Source organism: Amblyomma americanum, chromosome 3 (assembly GCF_052857255.1).
Source record: "Amblyomma americanum isolate KBUSLIRL-KWMA chromosome 3, ASM5285725v1, whole genome shotgun sequence".
In the NCBI taxonomy this organism is placed as follows: Eukaryota; Metazoa; Arthropoda; class Arachnida; order Ixodida; family Ixodidae; genus Amblyomma; species Amblyomma americanum.
The window spans coordinates 177,814,033-177,826,169 of record NC_135499.1 but is presented as its reverse complement, the minus strand read 5'-3'; the positions used below and the strand labels follow the sequence as shown (position 1 = coordinate 177,826,169).

The following is a 12,137-nucleotide window of genomic DNA, read 5'->3' as shown; positions in this document are numbered from 1 at the left end:
CGGCGCGTACTGCTGTCCCTGCTGCAGGCCGGCGAAGAAGCGCAGCGCGAAAGGGTGCACGTGCGCCAGCAGTCGCAGGCAGCCAGCCAGGCGCGGCGCCGCCACGTCGGCCCACGGAGCCAGCGGCAGCAGGAAGTGAGCCTCGGAGGGAAGCAGTGGTGCAAGGTGCAAGAGGACGCGGTAGCCCAGGTAGTTGAAAAGCACGTCCGAGCTGGCGTTGCTCAGCACCTGGGTGGCCAGCGCCAGTTGCTCGGGCTCGTGCACGAGCACAGTGAGGTTGGGCTGCGTCAGTAGCGACGCGTCGTCGCGGACGATGGCCACGTACTCGGCCCAGTTCCAGTGGCGCGACCGCGGCAGGTCGCCGAAACGGATGAGCCTCGGTCCATAGACGAAAGCGTCGCGGGGCTGCGTGCGTTCCAGCGCCTGTTCGAGCTCGACAATCGCGGTGGCCGCGGGACCCCAGTAGCCGTCGGCCCCAGGCTGCAGCAAACCTAGCGTCTTCTCGACGACGCGCACGTAGCTGCCCATATCGCGCAACGGCACTGACAGCTGCTGCAACCGCAGAGGCAGTGGGGTGCGGTCCAGCTGCATCACGACGCGACCGTAGTGGCGACGCAGTGAGAGCCGCGCCAATGAGAAAACGCCCAGCCGTAGGTCCATGAGGCCGGCAATATCCAAGGGCGACTTGTCCGGTTGCGCGGCCGGCGGCACCGGCCACCCGGCTAGTCCCACTCGCTCCATGAGCCGGACCACCTCGCTCCAGTCGACGCCCTTGCCCATGCATGCGCGGTACAAGTCGAGGCCCAGGAGGGCGTAGTGTCCCGGGCACGAACCGCGCAGGAAGGCCTCGGTGAGGGCCGGGAAGCTGGACAGCGACGCGTTCAGCCGAGAGGAAAGTGCCAGCGTCGCGTGCTGGTGCAGCAGCGGTCGCCCGTGGCGGTGCCGAGAGCACACGAAGTCGTAGAAGCCGCGGCACACGGCGCCTGTGTCGTCCGGGCGGCTGGTCCCCGTCCGACAGGACGTTGAGTTGCAGTCAGAGGGCGGAGAGCGCGGCTTATCACGTGCCACAGTGAGCGAGAAGAGCACAGTGCCCACTACTGATAGGGCTGCGATGACTCCAATGGTCAGGGCGGTGCGGTAGCGCTTCAGGACCATGGCGGACCGGCAGGTAAGGCTTCTTCTTCTGCAGCGGCGGAGCCTCGCGCCAGGGCGCGTGCGTTGATGGCCATGCGGAGGCGCTTGCCGTATAGATCTCAGATAGGACTTTTCCTGGGGCGAGGCGCCCACCAGGAGGCGCTCATTGCACAGGTCTTGCGTCAACACTCGAAGAAAGCTGACGTAACGAGTGTGGTTTGCAGATCGATGCTTTTGCTTGGGCAGGCGAGTTTATTCATGTATGTTTTTTTGACGTAACTAAATGTCTGGCTCCATCACAGTACCTAAGGCACAGTTACTTGAGGCACAGTATGGTGGAGAACGTTCGACGTATGTGAGGTATTGCAAGGATGAGCTGACTTCTCCCTACACATTTTTGTTTTGACGCATATCGAAGTCAGTAAATTACAACGAACTATGCAGCCGCGGGATGCCCCTTAATTCATGTTATCGCTTCGATGCCATCCCGAGAATTTCTTGCACGCCGGTCTCTGCGAACAAACGCAGCTGTTCATTTGGAGCTCCCAGACACTGACGCAGTTGAGCGCAGCTCAACAAGGTGTTTCCTTACCCCTCTGGTGCTAATAAAAGACCACTATAAAATACATCGTTCCTCTCCTTCCGTACTCTGCATTCTCCTTCCCCCAGTATATTGAACTGTCCCTGTTAGTAAGTGGCTTTTAGTGTTACGAGCAAACCATGCGAATGCTCGATTGTAGCGGCGCTATCGGCGCTGTCCGTTGTAGCCAAGAAATAAATACGATACCTACCTCGGTCGTTGAGCCAACGAGCGCTGAAACCTTCGAATTCCGTCAACTTCTTCGCTGTGTACCGCTCTTACGGAGCTATATTAAATGTTCGTTGAGAGGTTGGTAGGTCAAGACATTTGCTACAGAGCAGGAACAGGGTACCAAGTCCCTGGAACATGGCCCCACACCTTCTTCTGCGCACTTCTTCTGCAGCACTTCTGCGGCGCTCCAAGGACCTCCGTCCGGCCGACTACATTCGAAACAACCTTCATTTTACGGAAACAACTGTAACCGTAACAACGTTTGATCATTATTGATTTCAATTGTTCTTGGCCCAATGTAGAGACGGTGTGATACGGGTCTGTATTCCAACGACGGCTCCGCCTCGGCCGTGCTTGTCGACCGCACAGTGCTCGCGTTCAGTTTTGTCATCTGTGTCGGTGGGTGGGTGGGCGGCAGTCTACCTTCCATATGCGCAGCGAACTGCCTAAAAAATTATCTATATGTGGCATTTCATGTCCGCGTACAAAGTAGCGTAGTTGATGATAAGAGGGAAAAGTGAAAAATTGAAGTTGCGTGATGCCGCTGCCTGAGTTAAACACGCTCGTATGACAGAGGTTTATGGTTTGTGGGGGTTTAACGTCCCAAAGCGACTCTCGTATAACAGAGATAAATTTAGAAGTGTCTATATGATCTTGGACTGCCCATGCGTTATTCTGACGCGTGAATTACTAGCCTTGTTCGCACCCACTGAGGCCAGGTGTACAACCAGGAGATAAAAAATTGTGCACACATGTTTACTGCATTACACGTTTTATTACCACAATAAAAGTACAGGGTCTCACAGTCAGAAAGGGAGCCCGGCAGCGCATGCAGAACTTATCGCAGGTAAAGGAACTTAGAGGAACTAGTTATTTACTTAGTACTCCTTAATCATCACGACTTATGAAAATTCGAGTTAATGTAAGTTTCAGCACAATAAATATGCATTTCGTACACTCCCGGTTCCTCTAAGAACGGTCCCTATAGGAACGGTAACGGTTCCTGTACGGTACAAATAAACGCCAGAGTTCACGCCACAGAAAGGGATATTTCCTCTTTCCAGAGGTGAACACCGTACCTTCGCAAAGCACGAAAAAAACTACAGTGCCAAAATAATACGATCTTAAACAGCGTTGCATTCTTACAGCATCATCGTCATGACCACCATCATCATCGCCCTCTGCAGGGCAAAGGCCTCTCCAATATCTTCCAAATTAACCCGGTCCTCTGCCAGCTGGGGCCACCTTATCTCGGCAAACTTCCTCATCTCATCCGCCCACTGAACTTTCTGCCGCCCCCTGCTACGCTTGCCTTGTCATGGAGTCTGGTCCGTTGCCCTTAACGACCAACGGCTATCTTGCCCTCGCATTGTATGCCCTGTCCAAGCCCATTTATTCTTCTTGATGTCGACTAAGCCTCCACGTTAGCCCCCACGTTTCTGGCCCATAATGGCCCATAAGTGAATACCGGTGAATACATCTGTTTTGTACTTTTCTCTTTAGAAATACTGGTAAACTGCTATTCGTGACCTGAGAGTATCTGTCAAATGCTCTGCACCCCAATCTTATTTTTTTGTTTATTCCACTCTCGTAGCCCGGATCTGCGATCACTACCGGTCCTATGTAGATGAGTGTGCATGCAGCAGTGTGTAGTAGACGTTAAGTGCCATAAGAAAACTGGATATATCATTTCGCGACTGTCTTTGAAAAAACAAGGCAAGTTTGTTATCACATCAGTGCCGGAAGAGACTTTAGTCCAGAGTCTCATATCACAGCGTAAGAGATTTTAAACTTCAGCTTGACGTCTGGCAAATGTGATACAGTGTTACGTTACTTCTGTTTGAAATTTCGCGGCACTTTTTCAACTTCCAATCTGAAAATTTTCTCTTTGAGAACGCAGCATCAGCTATGGAGGCTAGAATGAGATAGCGCTAGCATCCGATCACGTTCCACGTGGCACTCGCTGTAATACAGGCTGTTATTACGTACGCCGTTTCGGACGAGGTCAGCGCTAGTGAGCACTCTGAAGGTTAAGTTAGGCGCAACACAAATGCATCTGAAATTTGGTGGTCGTGGGTTCGGATTCCACCGGCGGCATATGGTTGCTTTTCTCTCCTCTGATAAATTATATTGCGGCAATAAAATAATTCCGGTATTAATTTACAATTTATCGACACCACAAATTAAAAACAAGACGATAGAAACACATTACCCTCCGCTTTCTTTCGTTTCAGTGCTCACTCCAAAACACCAGCCATTCGTATCAGTTGGTACAGTTCCCTTCTTCCTATAGGTGCAATAACCACGAGCTTGGGCCCCTGATATCCACTAGGGGGCCACTAAGAGATCAGTGGCTGGATGGACATAAAGTTCGCTTTTTTCTTTGTGCATAAATTCTCTTCTTGAACCTCCGAAAAGTCGGTGCCAGTATAAGAAACATTATTTCCAAATAACATATATTAGAAATAGCACGAAATAAATCGTGACACTACCGAGCTTCGCACTGATGCCTCGCGAACTTCTTTTGTGTCACGGCCATCTCGTGCCAGACGCATAGCTCGCTCCGTTGCTACCAGTTCAAGCTTCTCGATGGAGCTTCACTGTGCCTAGTAAGTAGCGTTTCTGTACACCCCACTTGCGTTTTCGTCTCTCGATCACCATAAATAGCTGTGAGCGAAGTTGTTCATGTCCATCTTGTTCTCAACTGCGATAAGAGGTAATGCGTACAGCTGATGCACCGGCTTCCTTCAGGCGCGATTGGCAATAAATAATTATCATTGACTGGCATCGAAAGTGACAGTTCCGGAGTCGCTGACTGTGTCCCTGGCACCTTTTCTATTGCGTGGTGCTTTTGTGTGTTCATACTGTGAGGCCGCGACGTACAGCTAACAGAGCGAGACCTACCACACAGCTCTAGAACAGAACTCCAAGCGATTTATTCGCAACACTCCTCAGCTGAGCTTGAGCCCTGAGGGCGCCACTAGTCAGCCGAAAGGTGGCGACCACTAAACTTCCGTTAACGACTTCGCGCATTTTATAGAAATTCAGACTCGTCAGAAATCATGCCGCTACCTAGTCGTCCCTGTGACTTAAGTAAACAAATGTAGCAGCCCCCCCCCCCCTCCCCCGATGCTTTCACAGGAAGGAGTGGTCAACAGTTAATACCCGATCCCATGGAGGAACGAAAGCCAAGGTGGGGCCATCGCCATCCGAGCTGCTTGACAAAGACTCTGTCGGAAGTCACGTGTTTTCGCAAGCGCTATGGGAATCTTTGGCCGACGATGACGCAGCCAATAGTAACGTTGGGCGCAGCGGCGTCGTCAGCTTCAGTGTATGTTTATTCCGCATGTGTAAACGTGCTGAGACGGCGGACAACTAGCGGGGGGGGGGGGGGGGGGGGGGTAACATCTGTCTTAAAAAAAATGTGACGTAACGGCTCCTCCTTAATCCTTTCCTTCCTTTATGCACGGTCCATATCTTGCTTCACATTCTCGATGGGTCCTTATGTCTATGATTATCCCTGCACGCAGCAAGCAATATTTCGCACTACGCGCCTGAAATGAAACTGCACCGCACTCAGTGCAATCTGTTGTCCTTGCCGCAGGCGACGGACCCGTGGGGTGACCGCACAGCAATGGGCACCCGTCAGCGTCACCCTGCCACCGCCAGCCACGGAGGACACCGCTACCAGCAACTGGCGCAGCAGCATCACGAGGAGCAATGGGCAATACATGAACGTGATCACGGGGATGAAGAACTGGACGATCAGGCCTCAGACGAAACGGACGACACTTTCGACGCAGCCTTCGTGCCATGGCTGTCCATGGGGCAGCCCCCGTTTCACTTCCTTCCTCCTCCTCCAACTGAATTCCCGGATGAAGAGTTTCCATTTGGCCCGTACGTTTCTGTCGAAGAAGGCGAAGAATATGCGACGCGAGAGTACACGAGAGCAGGCGAACAGTATGCTTCCTATGCCATTGAATATCCCGAAGGCAGTAATTTCGAGCATCAAGATGAATTGGTCTTTTACGAGCATGACTTGGATCAGGTCCGACAGCTACAGTATGTTCAGCTCCTGCAGGCCTCTGCGCTTCAAGGACCAAGTGCAGACGCCCCAGAGGAAGACGACAGCGGAACGGGAGAGCCTCACGGCAGCGTGGCCAGCGACGAGTCGTCACCGCACGTGATGGGCACTGAGGGCTGCGGCGACGCCCAGATAGTGCCTGTGGCACACGAGGAGAACCCGTGGCAGGGCCTGCTGGACTCCTACTACGGTCCCCTAGTTACAAATTACGCCACGGTGACAGTCATCATGAAGCACCACGTCCGCGTTGACTTCTCCCTGGACCACTCAGTGCGTGTGGTGAACTTCGCCACGCACTGCATGGCGGCCATGAGCAGCTCGGGAGACCGCACCTGCGTGTGCCACCCGGGCGGTCGCGTGCTCCAGGAGGGTGACAACGTCGACATCGCCACGGGAACCCGGGTGGCCAAGATCTCGGGCCGCGGTATCACCTTCACAGCCCTCAACCACGGCTTAGTGTACCTCGTGGACGCCTCCGGAACCAAGTCGACGACGGAGAGGTTCCAGAACCTCTCCTACGACCTTGCTTCCAGCGTGTTCCACTTCGACTTGAATCCGAGTGCCGAGTTGTACAACGAGTGCTTGCAGATCATCAACCAGGCTAGGCTCAGAACCACACGAAACGGTGACGAAATTTGGGTGTTGGGCGGTGTCCGCATCAAGCAGACTCCCTGGGGCGACGTACAGGTGTCTTGCGACTCAGGAAGGAGGGTAATGTGGACGTCGCCCACTGCAGGAAGCGTGTCGGTGACCACTGCGCACGTGAAAATTGCCCTGACCTGCGATCCTACCAAGTACTTCTTCGTCAGGATGGGTCAGCGAAGGCTTTCTTCGAACGAGGACGGTTTCATCGTCAGGAACGGTAGCCAGAGAGCGGGCTTCGACAGTCAAGGCCGGCTAACTCTTCCCTGAAACTTTCCAGCACGAAGAAGAGAACGTAAGACTTAGCTTGCGACAACGTAGCGCTGGAATCTGGCAAGCTGTGAAGAAATGTGAGAGCCACTTTCTTCCCGGAAATCAGAGCTGAAGGGCGAGGCTCGGATATGACAGGTTTATTCAATTTTTTTTTCAGGCAACAACTGTTACGCGTGATGAGAAGATCAATTACGAGCAGCCTCATTAAGTTACTGCGTTTGGAATAGCTAAACGAGATTACTGATATTGTTTTCGGACCCACACGCAGTTTCTGTGCCTGAAAGCTGACATGCACAGTGTGTTGAACTGGAGAGCCCTTGACGTGAAATTACATGCAGTGCAAAAGCCAGTGTGGTGCTGTACAGATTCGTTCAGGACCAACCAACAGCCTGAGGACAAATTGACGCTAATATGAGAAGTGCCCCAAATCCATCGTGACGCGCGCAGGCACGACGACAACGCGAACTCAACCAACGCCTGCAGGACATGGTTTAAGAATAAAGCACTCCGCATTGTCCCCGTGCGTGGCAGGAAGACAAAAAAAAATGAAGCATATCAGTTTTGTGCGTCTGTTAAAGCAGCGTAAGTGCATTTCATTCATTGTTATGGAAGTTGAGGTCAGTGCTAGACTGCACAGTATAGCATCGCGCAAGTGCAGAGGATAAAACAAACGCAATAGTTACTTTCTCGATATGTGGCAGACTAGATGCGGAAGATTATGCTACCGCAACCGTGAGTCAATCGTGGTATTCTTAAATCCGATCGTCGTCCAAGTTCTCACCTCTAAGATGGTATACCAGCTCAGCATCACCGCGGTGCTTCATGTTTCTACCGCTGATCTAACGGAATACCTCCTCTGTTTCATGGCCGTGTGTCTATTTCCCCTGCCGTTGATTATTCTGTTGAATTTTTGATCTGACGAAAGATTATATTAGTACGATACAGGTCATTGATTATTTTGATGTGACGACGTCGGAATTGCGTCAGCCTCTCAATGTAACGTTTGCTTTCGACTTTTTCACAAGTTGATTTCTCAATACTTTAGTTTCGGAGGATACCTTGAATAAATAAAAATAACTTCTCACATCTTCATCGACCCTCATATGCCTGTGGAACCAGATACTATAGTAAAGGCTGTCTGAGACGCGGAAAGGTACGAGGACGCATTAATTTGAACCTTCAGAACATATAAAAAGCTGAAGAAAGACATTGTAAAACGAGGGACAAACCCCTGTTTGGGGACCGGCTCCTACTCTCTGAACAATTTTCATTTAAAGCAAAGCTCCCCCACGCTTTTCCTCACTCTTCATAGTCTCAAGCCATCGAATGGATATCTCCAATAACCATCGCCCTGCCTTTTACAGGGAAAGCAGTTACAGCTTTGGTTTAGTTCTATAGCTCTGCAATCTACCGTGGAATACTCAGTGATGTGTTAAATTTGATAGTAATTAAAGAATTTAGTTTAATTGAACGGGTGGGCTCGGTACGTGGCTAGGGACGTTATGACGAGGGTGGAGGAATGCGCAGCATGAGTGTGGTTCCCCAGCAGAATACAAGTTTATATCGTTAAACCAAACTATAGCAGCTTTCGCTGATTCATGCGCTAAGCCGGCAAGCCTATAGCTCTACAAATTTTTATGCGACAGCATAGAAGCCTCGTCGGAGCGAACGCCCGGCGACCACCGTCGTCCAGGTGGCCACACTTGCCACCTGTCAACCGTCCTTCTCTCTCCCCTACGCTCCTCTCACCTCCGTCCTCTCCATTTGTAGGGAAGAGGAGGAAGACGCCACACTAAGAAGTACTCGTCATCATCATCAGCAGCAGCAGCCCAACTACGCCCATTCTGCAGGACAAAACCTCATCCATATCTTTCGAATTTACCCTGTCCTGTGCCAACAGCGGCCACCCTATCCCCGCAAACTTCTTAATCTTTGTCCGCCCTCCTAACTTTCTGCCACCCACCTGCTCCGCTTGTCTTCTCTTGGTATCCACCCCGTTACCCTTAAAGACCACCGGCATCTTGACTTCGCATCGCATGCCTTGCCCAAGCCCATTTCTTCGTCTTTATTTCTGACTAAGATGTCATTAACCCGCGTTTGTTTCCTTACCCACTCTGCTCTATTCCTCTCTTAATGATACACCTTTCATTTTCCTTTCCGTATAGCTCGTTGCGTTGTCCTCAATTTAGGATGAACCCTTTTCTCTGGCCTCCAGGTTCCTGCCCCATAGGTGAGTACTGGTAAGATACAGCTGTTATCGGTATACTTTACTCTTGAGTGATATTGAAAAGTTTGTTTATTATCGAGTACCTGACAAATGTGTTGCACCTTATTCACATTTTTCTAGTTATTTAACTCTCGTGACCCGGATGTGCGGTCACTAGATGCCGAAAGTAGACGCCTTCCCTTGTCGATTCCGGCGCTTTGCTAGCAATCGTGCACTGCCGTTTTCTTCCAAGGATGCTGAGCATTACTTTAGTTTTCCGCATATGGGTCATTCCATGTCAAACGTACCAGAGTTTGCCCTCGGACCTCGGATCAGCTAAAGTACTTATCCTTAATAACCTTGGTTGCAAAAATTTCCGGGTCCTATGACAGCCCTTCGAATTTCTCAGGGGATCGAGAAAGTTGGATTCACTATAGAATTTGCAAAAAATCAAATAGTTCTACTGTTGCGCATGAAAATTTTTTAGAGATAGTGAATATGCATTGTGGGCTTTGATCGCACAGCCAAAAAATTTGTAGCTCAAAGATTTTGTGTTGCTGTATGTCATTATTTTCCCCAAAAAAGCGCCGATTCTGCTATATTTATATTCTTTCGCGACATTGGCGAGCAACATCACGTTTCGCCGCTTCTCTATAATATGATTATCTCATTAAATGGTTTAAAGTATGGTACTAAACAATATATTTCAGAAAAAAATGTCGAACTTAAAAAGGTACGCTGCGCAGCGCATTCGGGCACAAATTTCGTAGAGAAGTGTTGCTTGTAGAAATATAAATTGTAGCTCAATTGATAGCTAGTTGCACTAAATTTTGCTCAGCGTTTTTCATCGCAGCCTTCGTTGTTTCAAGCGAGAAAAAAATTTAAAGTTCAGCGCTGCACTTCAATCCCGGTACCACCATAGCACTACAGAAGACGGCCGTGGCCGCCGCGGCCAGGATAGAACCCGCGCTTCTGTCAGCAGCTGAGCATCATAACCACTAAACCAACGCGGCGGCTGGTAGAAAGACAAAAGATGTGGCCTATATCTCGATCAGTTATTAATAGTATCAACGCCTTAAAATATAGCCAGCGCCTCTGCGCTTGCGTATTATCAAAGAGGGATTTTCATCATTGATTTTTATCTGTCCTGATAGGATACTAGTGGGGTCATACATTCTAGATAACGCCAGGCGACTGAATGTTGAAGCTGTAGCAACGGATGCTACGATGAAAACGCGCTGTTCTGCAGCCAAGGCTCTTCGCTGGCACACGCCCACAATCTTACGTCGCGTCACGAGGAGCATAGACTCATGCAGTTCTCGTTTACTGACTTAATATATGGTATAAATTACGCTTATAGCCGGAGAATAACTGGACTATGGCGGCTCACCTTCATGACGATTTTCAAAGGCCGCAGATTGCCTTGATCGCATAGGTCCCTGTGTTGTCTGCATAACCGCTGCCGAAGTCACGAAGTGGCTGATGTCTAACGTACAGCGTGCAGCCTAGTAAAGCCGCCTTGCTGCCGCTATCACAACGCCGCTTTTGCGCTGCCTAGCGATCGGCCCATGTAGCAGTGGTGACGACAGATTGTCGTTTCTTTACGTCATGCTTACTCAGTCATTGCGATTAGGCCGTCGCGACATTCAGTAGTCATGGCGCCGTGGACCGATCCTGATTTTCCAGCCGGCCGACACACAGGCTTCGTCGACGAGACAGAGTCTTCTGGAGCGCTCTTATCTCTTCAATGTTTGCTGCAGCGCGCTTCGCGGGCAGCGTACGTGTGACTCTCGGAAAGCGGCAAAAGCGTGCCGAGCAGTGCGCGACGGTACGGGGCAACCAAGGCTCGAGGTGCAGCTCTGAAGTTCATTTTTTTTCTTGTCTAAAACAAAAAAGGCTCCGATAAAAATCGCTGAGCAAAATTTTAGTGCAACTAGCTATCAACTGAGCTACAAATTATATTTTTTCTAGGAACGCCTCTGTACGAAAATTATGCCCGAAAATACTGCACAGCACAACTTATTTTAAGCCCGGCATTTCTTTCTGAAGTACACTGCGTTGTATTATACTTTAAACCATTTAATCAGATAGTACATGTTATAAAGAAGCGGCGAAACATGTGATGTTGCCCACCAATGTCGCGAAAGAGTTTTTCTTCCTTCATACTTCTAGAACTATTTGTGTTTGGTTCATTTTGTGAAAACCGCGTTAACCGAACAGCGGGACTACCAAAAATGTACGCCTCACCGAAGCTGAAACGGAGGCTATGCCAACTTTTTATGGCATCTTTAATGAGGGGCTTCTTTTAGAACGTTAGCCCTACTAGTCGCGTTTCGAGCCTCCCGGTTATGCTGCTTCCACGGATAGCATCCAAGATGGCGGTGTACAAGTGATTGCCACGGTAACCGCGGTGGTTACATAATGGAATAAAATAACAGCAGGTGGCAGCGTGATACCCCAGCCCCACAACTTGAAACCAAATTATTTCGATCCGGTATACTCGCCGCGGTGGCTCAGTGGTTAGGGCGCTCGACTACTGATCCGGAGTTCCCGGGTTCGAACCCGACCGCGGCGGCTGCATCCTCATGGAGGCAAACCGTGTCTGGACCCCGTAGAGTATTTGTTACGGGTCCAATTGGATTTATTTTTGGAAATGTGGCGGAGAGTTTGAAGGATGGTTCACTCCCTCCACCGGTTGACCCGGTATTGCACTCCCTCCGGGATCGGCCATATCTTTAGCGCGTCTTTACTATCCACTTCGACTTGAATCCGAGTGCCGAGTTGTACAACGAGTGCTTGCAGATCATCAACCAGGCTAGGCTCAGAACCACACGAAACGGTGACGAAAAGTTCTTCCTTTCTTCTTTCACTCCCTCCTTTATTCCTTCCCTTACGGCGCGGTTCAGGTGTCCAACGATATATGAGACAGATACTGCGCCATTTCCTTTCCCCAAAAACCAATTATTATTATTATTATTATTATTATT

At 50.2% G+C, this 12,137-nt stretch overlaps 1 protein-coding gene across 1 annotated transcript; it reads left to right on the top strand.

Moving 5' to 3' along the window:
- The first annotated feature begins 4,481 nt into the window (after nucleotides 1–4,481).
- On the top strand, nucleotides 4,482–7,822 carry LOC144123497 (uncharacterized). The gene is made up of 2 exons (XM_077656313.1): nucleotides 4,482–4,554; nucleotides 5,550–7,822. The coding sequence occupies exon 2, from the start codon at nucleotides 5,580–5,582 to the stop codon at nucleotides 6,939–6,941; it is 1,362 nt and encodes a 453-aa protein (XP_077512439.1). The 5' UTR covers nucleotides 4,482–4,554; nucleotides 5,550–5,579; the 3' UTR covers nucleotides 6,942–7,822.
- The last annotated feature ends 4,315 nt before the right edge of the window (nucleotides 7,823–12,137 follow it).